Below are 20,420 nucleotides of genomic sequence, written 5' to 3' on the forward strand. Positions count from 1 at the left end.
TGCATATGTCCTGGTCACCTGGATATAGCTTTTGGCACCACTTGTCAGGCGTTTATTGGGTTCCTTCAGGTGAGTGCGGTGTATACCTCACTGGTGGAGGGGCTTGGTTGACCATCTTTCAATGCACTTTATGGATCCTCTGGGACTTTCTGGACTATTGCCTTATTAGAACTTGTTGCGCTGCACTTTATATGTAATTTTACCATGTTGGGATATGAGTGATATATCTTCAGTGTTCAGCTTGCATTTTTAGGAGTATCTGGTACCTTTTCTGTTTGCGCTGATTGTCATTAACTTTTATCTTATCAGAGCATGCTGCCCGGCTGGCCAGGAAAGGTGGGGGGGGGGGGATGTTGGATCTACTTCTGGGAACTTTGCACATATGTTCCATTCCTATGGAAGGGCCAGGACCCTTGTTAAAGGGGGCTTCAAGATTACAATAACTCACACCCCGCACCCCCACAGCCACCTTGCCAGATTTGTCAGGAAGAGACCCTTGTCCTCAACATTGGGACAAGGTGCTTTAAGAGGGAAGTCCCCCTCCCCCAAAGCACCCCCATGTTGAGGGCATGTGGTCTGGAATAGTTCAGGAGGAGGGGAGTTCTCGCTAACTCCCCTTCCTGGCATGCTGGGTTGCATGCAGAGATAAGGGTCTAGTATAAATTTAGGGGTTCCCTTTAAAATAATTTTTAAATGCTGGCAATTCTTTTGTTTACATTCTGCTGTCAGTGAGGAACTCTGTCATGAGTCTTGGTTGTTGCCGTGGCCACACTCTTCTTAACCAGCTATTGACTGCTTGTTAAAGAAGCAATGCCGTTAAAATACCGCTATCTTTCACTACTAAAATTGCATCACTTCTGAAAAAGCTCATGCTGTATTTAGTGCTGTTTTTTAGTAAATTGCAAAAAAAAATTTGAAAAACGCTAGATATTTTACTGTGGCTCTTAATGCGGTAGATATGGCTTTGTGAATGGAGCCCATTGTCATTCAAGTGACTTGGTGGCTCAAGGGAACTCATCCCGCCTGGCCAATCAAGATGGTCAAAGATCCCAAGTAATCAGATGATAAGATGTTGATGCCAGCAGGGAAGCTTACTGATGTGGTCTCACTCAAGTGTAGATGAGTACATGTACTGCATGCCACATGTTAAGGTGTGAAGGGGCCCTATGACCAAGCTATTGACATCTTTTGAAGTCATACTGGTACCTCATAGGTGATGATTTTGACAATATTGAGAAGGGAGTATGGGTACATATAGGGCAATCAATTGGGGATCTTTAATCGTACGTTTAGGAAGCCATGTACAAGATGTTTTGGCGACTACAAATTATTTTCTGTGCTTGCATGTTTACCTTGTGTTTAATTATGCCAGTGTCAAAAGTGGAATGTAAAATGTCACTCTTGAAAAAATATACATGGCATAAACTGAACAACATATATCTTATGCCTTTTGTTGTCTTGTATTATCAGACAGCTACAAGGAAAGCACAGAAAACTGCAAGTTGCTTAACATGATTTGCATGCACAGAGCAACATGTTTTAATCCACTTAAGCAATGAAATGATTAAACTGATCTCTTATTAAGTCACTTCCCCTTGCGATGACTGCTGTGGCTGTTGTCTGGGCATAGGATTCATTCTTTCCAGCTGACTGAGGTCTTCCCTAGGGACAGTATAACTTTCATGCTGCACAGTAACCCATTGCGTGCTAACACATTCAAATATTGTAATCTCCAAAAGATCGCAACTGCCCAGGCAACTGTACAAATTCACAATACTGTAGAGAAATGGGAACTGCAGACAGAGGTGCGATGGGGAAAAGAGGGACTGCCTTCTTCCGTGGAGTCCTTGCGGTTACGGCTGGCAAGAATCGAGGTGCTTTTCTGAGGGGCCAAGACCTGGACTGGGATTTTAGGAGTCCAGTGTTTGAAAAGAGGTGGAAGGAAATTTCTGAATGCAGATCGAAAGCGTCTGGAGAGAAGATTGTAGATCAGAGGATTGACAGCAGAGCTGAGATAGAAGAAAACACCTAGAGAGACAAGGACAAGCAAAATGTAAAAGCATGTTGATCCTGCATTCACTTGGTTAATAAAGGTTCTCAGAATTTATAAGAACATATTATGTGGGCATAGACGTAGCAGGAAAAAAATTACTGTTTTGGTTAAAGCATTCAAACAACCTTGGTATGTGTTAGTAACAATGTTTTATTGCATTATTATTTTTAGTATACCTTTGAGAAATAAGGAAACAATACAATTCTTCTTTATTGAATGTGTGTTAATTACATTCATGAGCTGTAGATTGTTGAGTTTAGTTTCATAATACACTTCTTAACTTTTTAATAATCAACTTTTTAATGAACATTTTTATTATAAACGCGTAGTCAGCGTATAATGCCAGTGATCACACCATGCATACTGATATTCCAATGTCAACCTATGAGCTTGCCTGCTCCTTGCTATTCTAATACCAGCCTAAATATCCTTCAGAGTTGAGCAGAAGGAAAGTTAACTTTCTGTGCCAGGAGCCCAAAGCAATTTATCTCGGTAAAGGGCTTTCAGCAATGTAATTTAGGCTCTCAAGGGAGTAACTAGAGATCATCAGGAACCATGGCAAATCTTGGATGGGGCACCTGGCTTCCTCTCTTTTTAAAGCACCTGGCAGTATCTTCTGTTACGATACGTGTCACTGATCTGATCATACAGTCTAAATCAATAACAACAAGAGCATGGTTGGTACACTATCAAGACTCAGTGGTGTGGATAAACTTTCAAGGCATAGGTGTGCAACAGTGTCTGTAATTAACTTTTAACCTTTATTTTTCAGCTAACATCTTTCGCCTTAGAAGCTTACCGGCCTTTGCAAAATCAGCAGGTGCTAGAATTGTGGGGTATAGCAGTCAGTAAAAAAGAATAATAGTAGTAATATTAAAAAACATATGGATTTTTTTTGTGTTATGCTTTTACACACAATTGCCCTATAACTGTATAACTGTCCCCTGGTGGGACTTTATATGAGGTGAATGCAAACATCACTGGTAGTAAAAGAGTAAGTTTTATTATCAAATAAAATATATAATAAATATATGTGCATGACCACAAACATAGTTACAAGACATGTAAAGCATGTTAAACATAATGGTGAAGTAACAGCATTGTAGCATATTGAACATAATAATAGCATGTCAACATCAATATTACATGACGATAAATAATCTGTATTGGAAACTCTACGCGTTTCGTGGGGCCTTTTGCCCACTCATCAGGAGTATATGGATAGATCTGTCTGGGAATAATCAAATAAGATGTCAATGTCCACTATGCGTTATATAGGCCAGTAAATATGGAGTTTGAAAAAATGTGTATAACTAAAGTGGGGAAACCACACTTACTTCTGGCTAAATCAGACTGGTGAACGCTACCGTAGAGTGGGGGTATATTCATCTGATCCGGGAGCTGAAGGGGCAAGAATATGCTGCAACACAGCAGAGAGCCAGGCGAGGAGACATGTGTGGTGAAAAAGTGTGGATAAAGGTGGATAAAATGACACTGGCTGAAAATACATAAATATATAGATGGATATATCAGTATATCATAATATAGATAATATAGAGGTATGTACTGTATCGCAAGGTGATACCACAAAGAAAGGAGTATTTATGTATGGAAAATGTGTTCCAGCAAGACCAGTGTCAGAATCAAAAAGAGGAGAAAGCAAGCAAAAAAGAAAAAAGAAAAGAGAGAGAAAGAAGCTTAGGACCCAAAGTGCTAATCTCTGTGCATCTAATGAACCAAAAGGATGACAGAAGTGCTGTAACACAAAAGATGGAGTGAAGAAAGTAAGTAGACTTGTCTGATTATGAAAGATTAGTAGGATTGACACATGTGTGAAGTTGCACAGGATAATGGTAATACAAACTAGCAATATTGTGAAAATGTAATCAGATTGAGACAAGTATAGAAACCATGAGGATATTAACCTCACGGAGTGATGCCTGTGCTTGAACAAAAGTAACCAGATAAAGTGAGCTGACAAAGGGGAGTAAGAAATCAATGAGTGAGATGTCCCTAAAGTCGGGAGCTCAAGACAGGGCAGGAAAAGAAATGATGTGAAAGGGATAAAGTGTGCAATGGCCGATGATGTATCCAAAAAGAGAAAAGAAAAAATAATAATAAAGGGATTCAAAGTGTGCCAAGAAAATATCCCTCACACCATTCAAAGACCCACAAAAAATGCCCAAAAAAAACACCTGCAATAACACACCTGGGCGGTTTTTTTTTTTGGCGCAGGCGTTTTTTTGGGCATTTTTTGGGGGTCTTTGGAGGCAGGCAAAACATATGCCTGTTAATTATTTTATTAGCGCAAGCATAGGATTCTGCTATTTTCACACCTATATGTGTGTATGTGTATAAATAAATATAAGTGCGTGTGTATATATACCCCTATACAGAAGTTCAGATGTTTTGCCTGCCTCCAAAGACCCCAAAAAAATGCCCAAAAAAATGCCTGTGCCAAAAAAAATGCCCAGGTGTGTTATTGCAGGCGTTTTTTTTGGGCATTTTTTTGGGGTCTTTGGAGGCAGGCAAAACATCTGAACTTCTGTATAGGGGTATATATACACACGCACTTATATTTATTTATACACATACACACATATAGGTGTGAAAATAGCAGAATCCTATGCTTGCGCTAATAAAATAATTAACAGGCATATGACTCCGCTCCTATCACACCTATATATGTGTATGTGTATAAATACATATAAGTGTGTGTGTATATATACTCCTATACAGAAGTTCAGATGTTTTACCTGCCTCCAAAGACCCCAAAAAAATGCCTGTGCCAAAAAAAATGCCCAGGTGTGTTATTGCAGGTGTTTTTTTGGGGCATTTTTTTGGGGTCTTTGGAGGCAGGCAAAACATCTGAACTTCTGTATAGGGGTATATATACACACACACTTATATGTATTTATACAGTACACATACAAATATATAGGTGTTATAGGAGCGGAGACATATGCCTGTTAATTATTTCATTAGCGCAAGCATAGTGTTCAGCTATTTTTACACCTATATATGTGTATGTGTATAAATACATATAAGTGTGTGTGTATATATACCCCTATACACAAGTTCAGATGTCATGCCTGACTCCAAACATGTCCTCAAAAAAGCCCTCTAAACGCCTGCAGCAAAAAGCAGGCTGACAGGGTAGAAGCCATATCCCTGTTCAATAAGTCACCTAAGAGAAACAATCTTTTCTCTATAGCGGTCACCCTGAAATGGAAGGGTTTTGTCACCCTGCCATAGCAGTCAGAGTCAGTTAACCCTACACTACACTACGGTCACCCTGGCACTTAACATTTTCCCTACAGAAACTAGATTTTTGAATCTAACTAAAGTGGAAAATAGCACCCTAACTACACTAGATATTCCTTTCCTCACACTAATAATTGCTAAATGACACTTTTGAAGCAGAAGTAACAGAACTGCTTCCACTCTCTTCCACAGCCCTGTATTACACTGCTAGGAATTTGGCAGGGCTATCTTATATACTGGGGGGCGTATTCACTAATGATTGGTCTCTGGACCCCCTAGTCACTCCAATCACATTCCTAGCATCCTCCTGCCCCCTCAATTGGCTTTTACTGATGGTTCTGGTCCAATCACAGGCTTTTAAAGCCCATTTCCTGTCCTATTGCATTTTGGTCGGTTCTGGTTGCCGAATTCCTAACTTTTTCAGCAAAAAGTTCGGAATTCGGCTGAATTTTGAACACCCAATGTTCGGGTCGAACCGATGGTCGACCCGAACCGTTCGATAATCCCTACTGATACATGCTTTTAAGCTGTTTATGCCAAATTCTGACCCTACCATCTGAACATAGCAGCTGAAATTGATATTAATCAGACCAGCAAGGTTTTTCCATTCTATTGTCTAATTTTGGTGAGCCTGTGTGAATTGTAGCGTCATTTTCCTGTTCTTAGCTGACAGTGGCACCTGGTGTGGTCTTCTGCTGCTGTAGCCCATTTGCTTCAAGGTTCGGTGTGTTGTGCATTAAGGTTGGATGTGTTGTGCATTCTGAGATGTATTCTGCATACTTTGCTTGTAATGAGTGGTTTATGGAAAAGGAGATAAAACTCAGTATGAGAACAACTCTCCCTCTGATAGTCTAACTGAGGGATGTAACATCCAACTTAACCTAACGGCGTAAAATATGTGTCGGGGAGCCTCAGCAACCTTAATGGACAATCTAGAAAAAATAGGGGAAGGTGGAGGCGGTCAAAAGGATCGCCTCAGAATGGCTGTGTTATAGTGAGGCTCAACTCAGGTTTAAGTGCAAAAATAAACTTTATTGGTAGCTAAATCAAGACAAAGAACTTTGGTCAGTTCAAAAAGATTTGATTAAAAATTGCATACTAACTAGAATGCAATTAGACCTTGAGGACGTCCAGATGACAAACCATGCATACCACCTCACCCGGCACTATCCCGCCCACCAACACACCCAGAACGGCACTATATCCAAAGTGCATGAGTGACCAGTCAAAACCAGACTGTTGGTCACTTCAAACTGCTCAGGGGATAAGTGCTTGCATGCCTTTTTCTATGTCTGCTGAAACCCACTGTAACTACCTCAAACCTGATCGTGTTGATATTATTGACTGTGGTAGTATGGCTTCAACCACTGCAGACGTCCATAAATTGGAAATCTCTCAGACTACACAAAATTACTTGAAGTCAGCCGCAAATTTTCTCAAAAGTCCGCGAACCGCAAGTTTGCGGCGGGCCCCATTGACTTTAATGGGAGGCGAACTTTAAAAACCTTTAGATCATATTTTCAGCCACAAAAGACGTACTAGCTGTGCACAAATAGTCCCACCACATGGACAATGTCATAACAGAAGTAGTGCAATTGGAAAAGTTGCCCTAAAATTATTATTATTTTTTTTTTTTCATAAATCAGCCAGAACTAACAGCAGCCGGTAAATACATGTCAAATACATATAGGGTCCATTCACACATCTGTAAAATGGGTCCGCATCCATTCCACAATTTGGCGGAACCTTTACAGACCCATTGATTTTCAATTCCTGTCTGAAAAATGAGGCATTCGCAGGATAAAGAAGTAAGTGTCGACCATAAAAGGCCCCAGAAACTAGCCCACATGTGTTTACCTGACAGCTAAGAACATTGTATTCTGTGGCTGAAGGTACAATAGGCATTCACAGGATACAGAAGTAAGTGTCGGCCATAAAAGGCCCCAAAAATTAGCTCACATGGGTTTACCTGACAAGTAAGAACGTAGTATTTGGTGGCTGTAGGTACATTAGGCATTCACAGGATACAGAAATGTCGGCCAGTATAGGCCCCAAAAATTAGACCACATGGGTTTACCTGACAGCTAAGAATGTAGTATTTGGTGGCTGGAGGTACATTAGGTATTCACAGGATACAGAAGTAAGTGTCGGCCCATATAGGCCCCAAAAATTAGACCACGTGGGTTTACCTGACAGCTAAGAACGTAGTATTCTCTGGCTGAAGGTACATTAGGTATTTACAGTATACAGAAGTAAGTGTCGGCCGGAATTGGCCCCAAAAATTAGCCCACATGGGTTTACCTGACAGCTAAGAACGTCATTTTTGGTGGCTGGAGGTACATTAGGCATTCACAGGATACAGAAATGTCGGCCAGTATAGGCCCCACAAATTAGACCACATGGGTTTACCTGACAGCTAAGAATGTAGTATTTGGTGGCTGGAGGTACATTAGGCATTCACAGGATACAGAAGTAAGTGTCAGCCCGTATAGGCCCCAAAAATTAGACCACGTGGGTTTACCTGACAGCTAAGAACGTAGTATTCTCTGGCTGAAGGTACATTAGGCATTCACAGTATACAGAAGTAAGTGTCGGCCGGTATGGGCCCCAAAAATTAGCCCACATGGGTTTACCTGACAGCTAAGAACGTCATTTTTGGTGGCTGGAGGTACATTAAGCATTCACAGGATACAGAAGTAAGTGTCGGCCAGTATAGGCCCCAAAAATTAGACCACATGGGTTTACCTGACAGCTAAGAACTTAGTATTTGGTGGCTGGAGGTACATTAGACATTCACAGGATACAGAAGTAAGTGTCGGCCAGTATTGGCCCCAAAAATTAGCAGACATGGGTTTACCTGACAGCTAAGAATGTAGTATTCTGTGGCTGAAGGTATATTAGGCATTCACAGGATACAAAAGTAAGTGTCGGACAGTATTGGCCCCTAAAATTAGCCCACATGGGTTTACCTGACAGCTAAGAACGTAGTATTTGGTGGCTAGAGGTACATTAGGCATTCACAGGATACAGAAGTAAGTGTCGGCCAGTATTGGCCCCAAAAATTAGCCCACATGGGTTTACCTGACAGTAAAGAACGTAGTATTCTGTGGCTGAAGGTACATTAGGCATTCACAGGATACAGAAGTAAGTGTCGGCCAGTTTTGGCCCCAAAAATTAGCCCACATGGGTTTACCTGACAGCTAAGAACGTAGTATTTGGTGGCTGGAGGTACATTAGGCATTCACAGGATACAGATGTAAGTGTCGGCCAGTATAGGCCCCAAAAATTAGACCACGTGGGTTTACCTGACAGCTAAGAACTTAGTATTTGGTGGCTGGAGGTACATTAGACATTCACAGGATACAGAAGTAAGTGTCGGCCAGTATAGGCCCCAAAAATTTGCCCACATGGGTTTACCTGACAGCTAAGAACGTAGTATTTGGTGGACAGAGGTACATTAGGCATTCACAGGATACAGAAGTGTCGGCCAGTATTGGCCTCAAAAATTAGCCCACATGGGTTTACCTGACAGTAAAGAACGTAGTATTCTGTGGCTGAAGGTACATTAGGCATTCGCAGGATACAGAAGTAAGTGTTGGCCAGTATTGGCCCCAAAAATTAGCCCACATGGGTTTACCTGACAGCTAAGAACGTAGTATTTGGTGGCTGGAGGAACATTAGGCAATCACAGGATACAGATGTAAGTGTCGGCCAGTATAGGCCCCAAAAATTAGACCACGTGGGTTTACCTGACAGCTAAGAACGTAGTATTTGGTGGCTGGAGGTACATTAGGCATTCACAGGATACAGAAGTAAGTGTCGGCCAGTATAGGCCCCAAAAATTAGGCCACATGGGTTTACCTGACAGCTAAGAATGTAGTATTTGGTGGCTGGAGGTACATTAGGCATTCACAGGATACAGAAGTAAGTGTCGGCCAGTATTGGCCCCAAAAATTAGCCCACATGGGTTTACCTGACAGTAAAGAACGTAGTATTCTGTGGCTGAAGGTACATTAGGCATTCACAGGATACAGAAGTAAGTGTCGGCCAGTTTTGGCCCCAAAAATTAGCCCACATGGGTTTACCTGACAGCTAAGAACGTAGTATTTGGTGGCTGGAGGTACATTAGGCATTCACAGGATACAGATGTAAGTGTCGGCCAGTATAGGCCCCAAAAATTAGACCACGTGGGTTTACCTGACAGCTAAGAACTTAGTATTTGGTGGCTGGAGGTACATTAGACATTCACAGGATACAGAAGTAAGTGTCGGCCAGTATAGGCCCCAAAAATTTGCCCACATGGGTTTACCTGACAGCTAAGAACGTAGTATTTGGTGGACAGAGGTACATTAGGCATTCACAGGATACAGAAGTGTCGGCCAGTATTGGCCTCAAAAATTAGCCCACATGGGTTTACCTGACAGTAAAGAACGTAGTATTCTGTGGCTGAAGGTACATTAGGCATTCGCAGGATACAGAAGTAAGTGTTGGCCAGTATTGGCCCCAAAAATTAGCCCACATGGGTTTACCTGACAGCTAAGAACGTAGTATTTGGTGGCTGGAGGAACATTAGGCATTCACAGGATACAGATGTAAGTGTCGGCCAGTATAGGCCCCAAAAATTAGACCACGTGGGTTTACCTGACAGCTAAGAACGTAGTATTTGGTGGCTGGAGGTACATTAGGCATTCACAGGATACAGAAGTAAGTGTCGGCAAGTATAGGCCCCAAAAATTAGGCCACATGGGTTTACCTGACAGCTAAGAATGTAGTATTTGGTGGCTGGAGGTACATTAGGCATTCACAGGATACAGAAGTAAGTGTCGGCCTGTATAGGCCCCAAAAATTAGCCCACATGGGTTTAACTGACAGCTAAGAACGTAGTATTTGGTGGCTGGAGGTACATTAGGTATTCACAGGAGAAAGAAGTAAGTGTCGGCCAGTATAGGCCCCAAAAATTAGCCATTCAATGGACATGAAATGCCTTTTATGCCGCTGTATTTAGCGAAGCCAAGGACCAGGAATTGTTTTGGGTGGATGGCGGTCTGGCGGATATTTGTGGCCTGGCATAAGGAATTTCAATGAAACATGGTCTACTGGTCACACGTGTTGAATTCCTCAGAGATCCATGCCTCATTCATTTTTATAAATGTGAGGTAGTCTACACTGTCATGAGCTAGGCGAGTATGCTTACCGGTCACGATCCCCCCTGCTGCGCTGAACGTCCTTTCGGACAGGACACTGGACGTGGGGCAAGCCAACATTTCCATTGCAAATTGTGCAAGCTCTGGCCAGAGGTCAAGCCTGCCCACCCAGTAGTCCAGGGGTTCATCACTCCTCAGAGTGTCCACATCGGCTGTTAACCCGATGTAGTTGAACACCTATCGGTCTAGGCATTCCCTGATGCTGGATCCGGAGTACAACTGTTGATGGTTCGGCTGAAAGAAGGATCTCATATCTGAAGTGACCAAGACATCTTCAAACCGCCCTCCTCTTGCAGGCGCTGTTGGATTGCTACCCACAACTGTCTCTCCATGACTGGAAATTCCTCTGCCAGTGCACGCAAAAGCAGAATGCAGCATTTGCCGCAGCAAGGCCTGGAAGTGCTGTATTCTGACCGCCCTCTGTGATTGTGGTAACATTTCCGCCATTTTTTGTTTGTAACGGGGGTCTAAGTATGTTGCCATCCAATACTGGTCCTTGGCCTTTATGCTTTTTATATGGGGGTCCCCCTTAAAACACTGGAGCATGAAGGGCCCCATTCACACTAAACTGGAAGCGGTGTAGTGGCCTGCTTCCAGCTCATCATCCATGATAATGTCATCCTCGTTCTCCTCCCCCATCCACTGATAACACCAGGGATTCCAGAAAGGTTTAAAGCATGCTCTTCTTGCTCCTCCTCACCCCCCCCCCCCCAGCACCATCCTCCTCTGACTCCTCTTCAGACTCCTGCTGTTGACTTGTCTCAGATGGAGTAGCAGCCACTGGGAATTCATCCAACATTGTGACTTCCTCATCTTCCCGCTCCTGCTCCTCGATGGCTTGACCAATGACACGACTCAATGCACGCTCCAGCAAGATGGCGTATGGTACACTGTCACTTATGGCATCCTGGCTGTGACTGACCAGTTTGGTGATCTCATTGAATGGCCGCAGAAGTCTGCATGCGTCCCGCATGAGCAGCCACTGGCGAGGTGAAAAAACCCAAGCTCCCAGAACCTGTCCTGCCGCAGAGTTCGTACAGGTAGTCGTTAACTGCACGTTTCTGCTGGAGCAGCCTATCAAGCATATGCAACATTGAGTTCCATCGCGTCGGGCAGTCACAAATAAGATGCCTGATGAGCAGGTTGTGTCGCCGCTGAATGTCAGCAAGGCGAGCCATGGCTGTGTAAGATCTTCTGAAATGGACCGAGATTTTCCTGGCCTGCCGCAAGACGTCCTGGACCCCAGGGTATTTGGCAATGAATCGCTGCACCACCAACTTCAGGACGTGTGCCATGCATGGCAAGTGTGTTATTTTGCCCTTTTTCAGCGTGCTCAGCAGATTGACACCGTTGTCGTACCACTTTACAAACTGTCAAATTCAGCAGTGTCAGCCACTGATCTGCCTGTGAACGCAAAGCTGAAAGGAGTGCAGGACCAGTGTGGCTCTTGGCTTCCATGCACAACAGACGCAGCACAGCATGGCAACCTCTCACCTGGCATGTGGAATAGGTTCTGGGGATCTTGGGCAGCGCAGTGGAAGAGACGGTAGCAGCGGAAAAGGAGGGGTCAACCGAGGAGGAGAGGGAGGATGGAGGAGGAGAAGAAGAGGCAGGCCTGCATGCAATCTGTGGCGGTACAACCAAATCTACACGGGTGCCACGGGTTACATGCTTGACGGCCGTCAGAAGGTTCACCCAGTGGACATTAAAAGTGATATACCTTCCCTGCCGTGTTTGCTAGACCATGTGTCTGTGGTCAGATGTATCTTGGCATCAAGAGATATATTCACTTGCCGCTGAACATGGCCATACAGCTCTGGAATGCCCTTCTGCGGGAAATATTTCCTGCCTGGGACCTTCCATTGTGGTGTTCCAATGGCCCCAAATTTACGAAAGGCCTCCGAGTCCACCAGTTGATATGGCAGTAGTTGGCGGGCTATCAGTTCCGACAAGCCAGCAGTCAAACGTTGGGCAAGAGGGCTATCCGGCGTCATCATTTTTTTCCGCTACAACATTTGGGCCACAGAAGCCTGCCTTTTTCCAGAACAACGTGACGATGGCATCATGGAAGATGGAGTGGAGGACAAATGTGAGGAGAGAGGAGAAGGAGAAGAGGCTGGACGGTGAGAGCCTGGAGTGTGGCTTTGTGGGTTCTGACACTGGGCTCGGTGATGGGAGTTCAGGTGCCTTCTTAAGGCGGTTGTCCCTAGGTGAGTGTTGGGCTTACTGCGACTTATGCGTTGACTGCAAAGGCTGCAGATGGCAACACTGTTGTCAGCAACAGACACATTTAAGAAAGCCCACACTGCGGAGCCATGTGTCGGCGTCCTGGGAGCGCCAGATGTGACTGTACATGGTGGATGGCTCACTCCTGATACATTATCAGTCTGCTTTGTACCTCTTGTGCAATGCAAGTTCTGCCTGCCTCTACCCCCTATCTGCTGGTCCTTCTCTCCCTCTGAACTCCCCTCCTCTTCCTCTCTTGTGGGCACCCACGTGACGTCCATACACACGTCATCATCCATGTCACCTTCCCCTCCACTAACAATCAAGATCTCGGAGTAGGCAGCAACAGCGGGGACCAACCTCCTTGGGCTGATCTGGGTACTGTCGTCAGACTGCTGAGTGGCGGCTGTTTCTACCTCCTCTTCCTGATCCGATGCCAACAATGGCTGCGCATCGCAAATGTCTTGTGATGGATCGGAAAATAATACCAGTGACTCAAGCAGAGGGTATGTGGTGGTGGTGTTTGTGGTGGTGTCTTTGGGGGTGCACACAGCAGAGAGTGAAGAGGGTGCAGATAGAGAGGATGAGGAGGGTGCAGAAGAGGAAGGCTGAGTGAGCCACTCAACCAAGTCTGGTGCATCATTTGACGTAATTGAACTCGCCTTCTGAAACTTCACACTTTGGCTCCGGCCTTCTGCTCCTGCCCTACCCCTACCACCCTTGCGTAAGTGTCTCCCTCTTCCTCCGCCTGTCATGTTTTTAAATTACCCTGTGACAAAAGTCTCTAGAGAGTCGCAGTATATCTGGAAAAATGTATATAACACCCCACTTCAATCTGTGGTATTTGGGGGCCACAGGTTTATCACACCAGTTCTACAAATAATTGGCCACTAACTGTTGTCACTGTGTGTAGCAGAGTTAACACAGCAAAAGAGGCCAAATGTTTGCAGGACTAAAATACAATCTTAGAAAAGTATACTGTTAAATAACACCCCACTTCAATATGTGATATTGGGGGGCCACAGTTTAATCACACCAGTTCTACACATAATTAGCCAGTAACTGTTGTCACTGTGTGCAGCACAGTTAACACAGCAAAAGAGGCCACATTTTTGCAGGACTAAAATACAATCTTAGAAAGGTATACTGTTAAATAACACCCACTTCAATATGTGATATTGGAGGGCCACAGTTTTATCACACCAGTTCTACAAATAATTGGCCAGTAACTGTTGTCACTGTGTGTAGCACAGTTAACACAGCAAAAGTGGCCAAATTTTTGCAGGACTAAAATACACTCTTAGAAAAGTATAATGTTAAATAACACCCACTTCAATATGTGGTATTGGGGGGCCACTGGTTTATCACACAAGTTGTTCAAAAAATTGGCCAGGGAGTTTGGCACTTTGTGTATCAGAATGAACACAGCAAAAGAGGCAATATTGTTGCAGGACACAAATACACTAATGAAAGTATACTCAGATAACACCCCGATTCAATATGTGGTATTGGGGGGCCACTGGTTGATCACACCAGTTGTTCAATAAATTGGCCAGTGAGTTTGGCACTGTGTGTATCAGAATTAACTCAGCAAAAAAGGCAATATTGTTGCAGGACACAAATACACTTATGAAAGTATACTCAGATAACAACCCACTTCAATATGTGGTATTGGGGACCACTGGTCTATCACACCAGTTGTTCAAAAAATTGGCCAGTGAGTTTGGCACTGTGTGTATCAGACTTAACACAGAAAAAGAGGCAATATTGTTGCAGGACACAAATACACTTATGAAAGTATACTCAGATAACACCCCACTTCAATATGTGGTATTGGGGGGCCACTGGTTTATCACACCAGTTGTTCAAAAAATTGGCCAGGGAGTTTGGCACTGTGTGTATCAGAGTTAGCGCAGCAAAAGAGGCAATATTGTTGCAGGACACAAATACAAATAGGAAAGTATACTCAGCTAACACCCAGCTTCAATCTGTGGTATTGGGGGGTTTGTTACACCAGTTCTACAAATAATTGGCCAGTAACTGTTGTCACTGTGTGTAGCAGAGTTAACACAGCAAAAGAAGCCAAATTTTTGCAGGACTAAAATACACTCTTAGAAAAGTATACTGTTAAATAACACCCCACTTCAATATGTGGTATTTGGGGGGCCACTGGTCTATCACACCAGTTGTTAAAAAAAATTGGCCAGTGAGTTTGGCACTGTGTGTATCAGACTTAACACAGCAAAAGAGGCAATATTGTTACAAATACACTTGTAAAAGTATACTCAGATAATACCCCACTTCAATATGTGGTATTGGGGGGGGGGGGCACTGGTCTATCACACCAGTTATAATACATTAAAAGTGCTTTTGTCACTGTTTGTAGTATTGCTGCAAACCAGTCACAGTGCTGCACAGTGCACAATACAAATCCACTATAATATGCTTTCTACATAGTATATTATATCGTGGATTACACCCCTATATAGTGTATTGCACACCAATACCAAAAAAATTGCAGCCCTTTAAATTACTTTTGTGGACATTAACAGAGCGATTTGTGTCACTGCCGATCTCTAACTGCCCCTAAAGCACAGACTGGATACCTGTCCCTAAACTGAAAAGAGATTGTAGTAGACCTATACCAAAATACCAGCCCTTTAAATGACTTCTGTGGACATTAACAGAGCGATTTGTGTCACCTCAGTGCCGATCTCTAACTGCCCCTAAAGCACAGACTGGATACCTGTCCCTAAACTGAAAAGAGACTGTAGTAGACATATACCGAAATACCAGCCCTGAAAAGGACTTTACTGGACATTAACAGAGTGATCTGTGTCACTGCCGATCTCTAACTGCCCCTAAATCACAGACTGGATACCTGTCCCTAAACTGAAAAGAGACTGTAGTAGACCTATATCGAAATACCAGCCCTGAAAAGGACTTTTGTGGATCTTAACAGAGCTATTTGTGTCTGGCAATCTCTCCCTCATGAACACAACAGACCTTTCCCTATGCTGACAAAAAGCAGAATGTGAAATGGCTGCCTGCTCTGGTCTATTTATAAGGTAAGGGGCATGTCCATGTGCTGAAATGATTCAATTGGCTGTCCCATTCCACCTGACGGCTGTTTCATGGGTCAAAGTTCTCCCCAATGTAACCTAATATGGCGGCCGCGAACAACGCCATGTGTTCGCAAAATTGGCGGGTACCGACCGCCAGGCGAACCACAAGGCCATCCCTACTCTCCAGCTCCAGCACATCCTTCCTGAGGACCGGTGCCCAGAACTGGACGGAATACTCCTGATTAAGGATGATCGAACTTTTGAAAAGTTTGGTTCGGCCAGAACATCCGAACTTCCCGAAAGTTCGGCCCGGATTTCAGAACCCCATTGAAATCAATGGGACCCGAACTTCGGTAATCAAAAAACACAATTTTTAAGCCCTAAAACCCAATAAATGCCCCTAAAAAGTGCCTAGGGTTCTGGGTCATGCCCCATTAACTATTAATCACACAAAAAAAGTTCTTAAAAATTGTCATTTTTGATAAAAAAGCCAATTATTGAAAAAAAAAAGAGAGATTTTTTGATTTTGATTTTTCACACCTTGCCGGTTTCAAAGCAGGCTTTTTTTGGGTTCTTTGCAGTCAGGAAAAACATCTGAACTTGTGTATAGTGGTACTGTGCACAAGTTCAGATGTTTTGCCTGCCTCCAAAAACCCCCAAAAAATGCCAGCAAAAACACATCTGGGAATTTTTTTTTTTGACGCTAGCGTTTTTTTGGCATTTTTTGGGTTCTTTTGAGGCAGGCAAAACATCTGAACTTGTGTATAGTGGTATATATACACACATACATATATTTATATACACACCAAGACATATATAGGTGTGATAGTAGCAAAAATATATTACTGTAAATGATTTCATTAGCGCAAGCATATATTTCTGCTACTATCACACCTATATATGTCTAGGTGTGTATATAAATATATGGATGTGTGTATATACACCACTATACACAAGTTCAGATGTTTTGCCTGCCTCCAAAACCCCCCAAAAAATGCCAGCAAAAACACACCTGGGCATTTTTTTTTTTTTTGACGCCAGCGTTTTTTTGTCATTTTTTTGGGTTCTTTTGAGGCAGGCAAAACATCTCAACATGTGTATAGGGGGTATATATACACATATATGTCTGAATATATACCCCTAGACATATATAGGTGTGATAGTAGCAGAAATATATTAGTGTAAATTATTTCATTAGCGCAAGCATTTATTTCTGCTACTATCACACTTATATATGTCTAGGGGTATATATTCAGACATATATGTGTATATATACCCCCTATACACATGTTCAGATGTCATGTCTGACATCAAACATGTCCTCAAAAAAGCACTGGCAGTGGCAGCCCCTGCAGCATAAAAAAATGCTTGGCTGGTGAGAAGCCATATGGGTGTGTCGAAGCAATTCAGAGAAATGATCATTTCTCTATAGCGGTCACCCTGCTATGGAAGGGTTTTGTCACCCTGCTATAGCAGTCACTACCAGTTAACCCTACACTACACTACGGTCCCCTTACACTTAACACTTTCCCTACAGAAACTAAATTTTTGAAGCTAACTTAAGTGTAAAGGAGCACTCTAACTACACTAGATATCCCTTTCCTCACACTAATAAATAGCTAAATGACACTTTTAAAGTAAAATTAACAGAACTGCTTCCACTCTCTTCCATGTCCAGTTTAACTACTTGCCTTCTGTGCACTTAAACCCCCTTCCCATCCAGACCAATTTTTAGCTTTCAGCGCTCTCACACTTTGAATGACAATTGCGCGGTCATGCTACACTGTACCCATATAAAATTTTTATCATTTTTTTTCACACAAATAGAGCTTTCTTTTGATGGCATTTAATCATCTCTGGGTTTTTTATTTTTTCCCCAAAAAATGAAAAAATACAGAAAATTTTGAAAAAAAAAAAGTTTTTCTTATTTTTTGCGAGTAAATTTTGAAAATAAATACATTTTTCTCCTTCACTGATGTGCGCTGATGAGGCGGCTCTGATGGGCACTGATAGGCTGCACTGATGGGCACTGATGAGGTGGCACTTATGGGCACTGCTGAGGTGGCACTTATGGGCACTGATGAGGTGGCACTGATGAGGAGGTACTAATATGCCGCACTGATGAGCACTGATATGCGGCACTGATGAGCACTGATAGGCGGCACTGCTGGGCACTGAGAGGTGGCACTGCTGGGCACTGAGAGGTGGTACTGACGGGCAGCACTGATGGGCACTGGCGGGCGGCACTGATGGGCACTGGCGGGCGGCACTGATGGGCACTGGCGGGTGGCACTGATGAGCACTGATGGGCGGCACTGATGAGCACTGATGGGCAGCACCATCAGTGCCCACACTCAGTGCCCATAGTGCTGCCAGTCAGTGCTCATCAGTGCCTAGATGAGCAGGCACTGATGGGCACTGACTGGCAGCACTATGGGCACTGACTGGCAGCACTATGGGCACTGATTGTGTGCACTGATGGGGGGCACTGATGGTGGGCACTGTGGGCATTGAAGGTGTGTTTGGTGTACCTCTAGTAATCAGGGCACTGGTGATCGGTGCCCTGATAACTTTTTTCTGTGTCCCCGGCGCTGTGCAGCTCTCCCTCCTTCCTCACACGCAGGCTCTGTGTGAGGAAGGAGCGCCGGCGATGAGAGATGATCTCATATGTTTACATATGAGATCATCTCTCATTGGACGGCTTGATCACGTGGTGAATGGCCGCTGTGATTGGCCATTCACCACGATCTGTGATCGGCTGTGTCCAAGGGACACGGCCGACACAGATTCCCCCCGATGCGCGCTCGTGGGAGCGCGCGGGGGGCGTGTCACTGGGAGGCCGTTTAAAAAACGGCCTCCCGAAAATTCGAGTCCGCGCTGCAGCCGTATATAGGCTGTAGCACGGATGGCAGGAGGATAACAATGCTAGGAATATGGCGGGGGTGATCTTATATACTGGGGGGCGTATTCACTAATGATTGGTCTAGGGACCCCCTAGTCACTCCAATCACATTCCTAGCATTCTCCTGCCCCCTCAATTGGCTTTTGCTAATGGTTCTGGTCCAATCACGGGGCTTTTAAAGCCCATTTCCTGAAGCGTTGCATTTTGGGAGGTTCTGGTTGCCGAATTCTGAACTTTTTGGGCAAAAAGTTCTAAATTCGGCCGAACCTCGAACACCCAATGTTCGGGCCGAACCGATGGTCGACCCGAACCGTTTGATCATCCCTACTCCTGATGTGGCCGGACCAGAGTCTTGTAGAGTGGGACAATAATCTCTTTATTTCTGGAGTGAATCCCCTTTTTTATACATGCCAGTATTTTGTTGGCTTTGCTTGCAGCGGCTTGGAATTGCATGCCACTGCCAAGCCTGTTGTCCATTAGGACCCCCAGGTCCTTTTCCATCTTAGATTCACCGGTTACATGTTTCGGAGCATGCGCGGCTCCTTCGTCAGACCTCCACCCACTGACGATCGGTGGACACTTATATGGGCAGCTACGGTCATAGATGGGAGGGGCCAATGCGGTACAAAAGGGAAAGGAGCTAGCTAAATTATCGGCATGATGTGCACATACACCAGACGTGTAAACACTTGCAGATTCTGGATGGCCTCTTGGATCACTTTAGCTCTCTCATACCTGTTACAGCCTACTATTTTGTAAGTGCTTTTAATCTTTTACCGTGTAATAAATACCTGAGTTACTGCATTTAGAGGCGCCTTGCTTCTTCTTCTAAATGCATTGAGTTGCTGCCATATGATTGGCTGATTAGCAATTTGTGTTACCAAGCAATTGAACAGGTGTACCTAATACACACACGCTATATATATATATATATATATATATATAAAGCATTGTGTAAGTTGGCACTATATAAATACTTGTAACAAATACATAAGCAAATAAATATATAGTACATCATCACAAATTGAATATGTTCTTCTGACTAAATGTTCCTAATAAACCTATTTTACAATTTTTTTTAAAATATAGAACATATAAATTAAAAATTTATGCTAGCTAAGTTTGGACAAAACTATTATTACAAGTGTGGAGCCAATATCATTGAAAAAATGTAAAAACCTTGTCAAAATACCTAATCAGTTTGATTTGCCAAAATGTTCTGCTACTTTGGGGTGTAAATAGGATTCTGCTACAGTCCAGTGACTATATATTTCTAGATCCCCCTATTCGTGCAGCTGGCAGGCAAAATTCAGCAGGTGTCAAATTGTTTCCTATTACAAGGAATGCTGGGCAATTCATCAGATCTGAGACATTTAATCAAGACCATACCATACCAAAGCACCAGAGGATTTCTTGCATCTGAATTATTCAATCTGTTGCCAAAAACTGCAGCCAGTTTAGGTGTTAAAATGGACAGAATGCCATTACACTGCTACTGATTAGAAAAGTAAATGATACTATAGACAGAAGTCAAAAAGCAATTAACTGAAAGTCAAAAAGTAGTAGAATGTTCTTTTTTCTATTACATAATGCACACGTTTAGTCGTTTTATAGATAGAGCTGGGAAAGATTAGAATCTAATTTCTTTAAAATTCCTTGTTGTGTCCTTGTTGAAGAGATCCCACTCACTTCCTGTCCTGGCAACT

At 43.4% G+C, this 20,420-nt stretch overlaps 1 protein-coding gene across 1 annotated transcript in view; it reads right to left on the minus strand.

Moving 5' to 3' along the window:
• Positions 1-1,207: 1,207 nt before the first annotated feature.
• Positions 1,208-20,420, minus strand: part of NMUR2 (neuromedin U receptor 2) — a 67,520-nt gene continuing 48,307 nt past the window's right edge. Inside the window, exon 4 of the mRNA XM_082257163.1 lies at positions 1,208-2,028. Within this exon, the coding sequence (XP_082113289.1) occupies positions 1,769-2,028 (260 nt within the window). The 3' untranslated portion in view covers positions 1,208-1,768. The remainder of the gene's footprint in view (positions 2,029-20,420) is intronic.

Source organism: Pelophylax lessonae (genome assembly GCF_965119305.1).
Source record: "Pelophylax lessonae genome assembly, chromosome: 4".
Taxonomy (NCBI): Eukaryota; Metazoa; Chordata; class Amphibia; order Anura; family Ranidae; genus Pelophylax; species Pelophylax lessonae.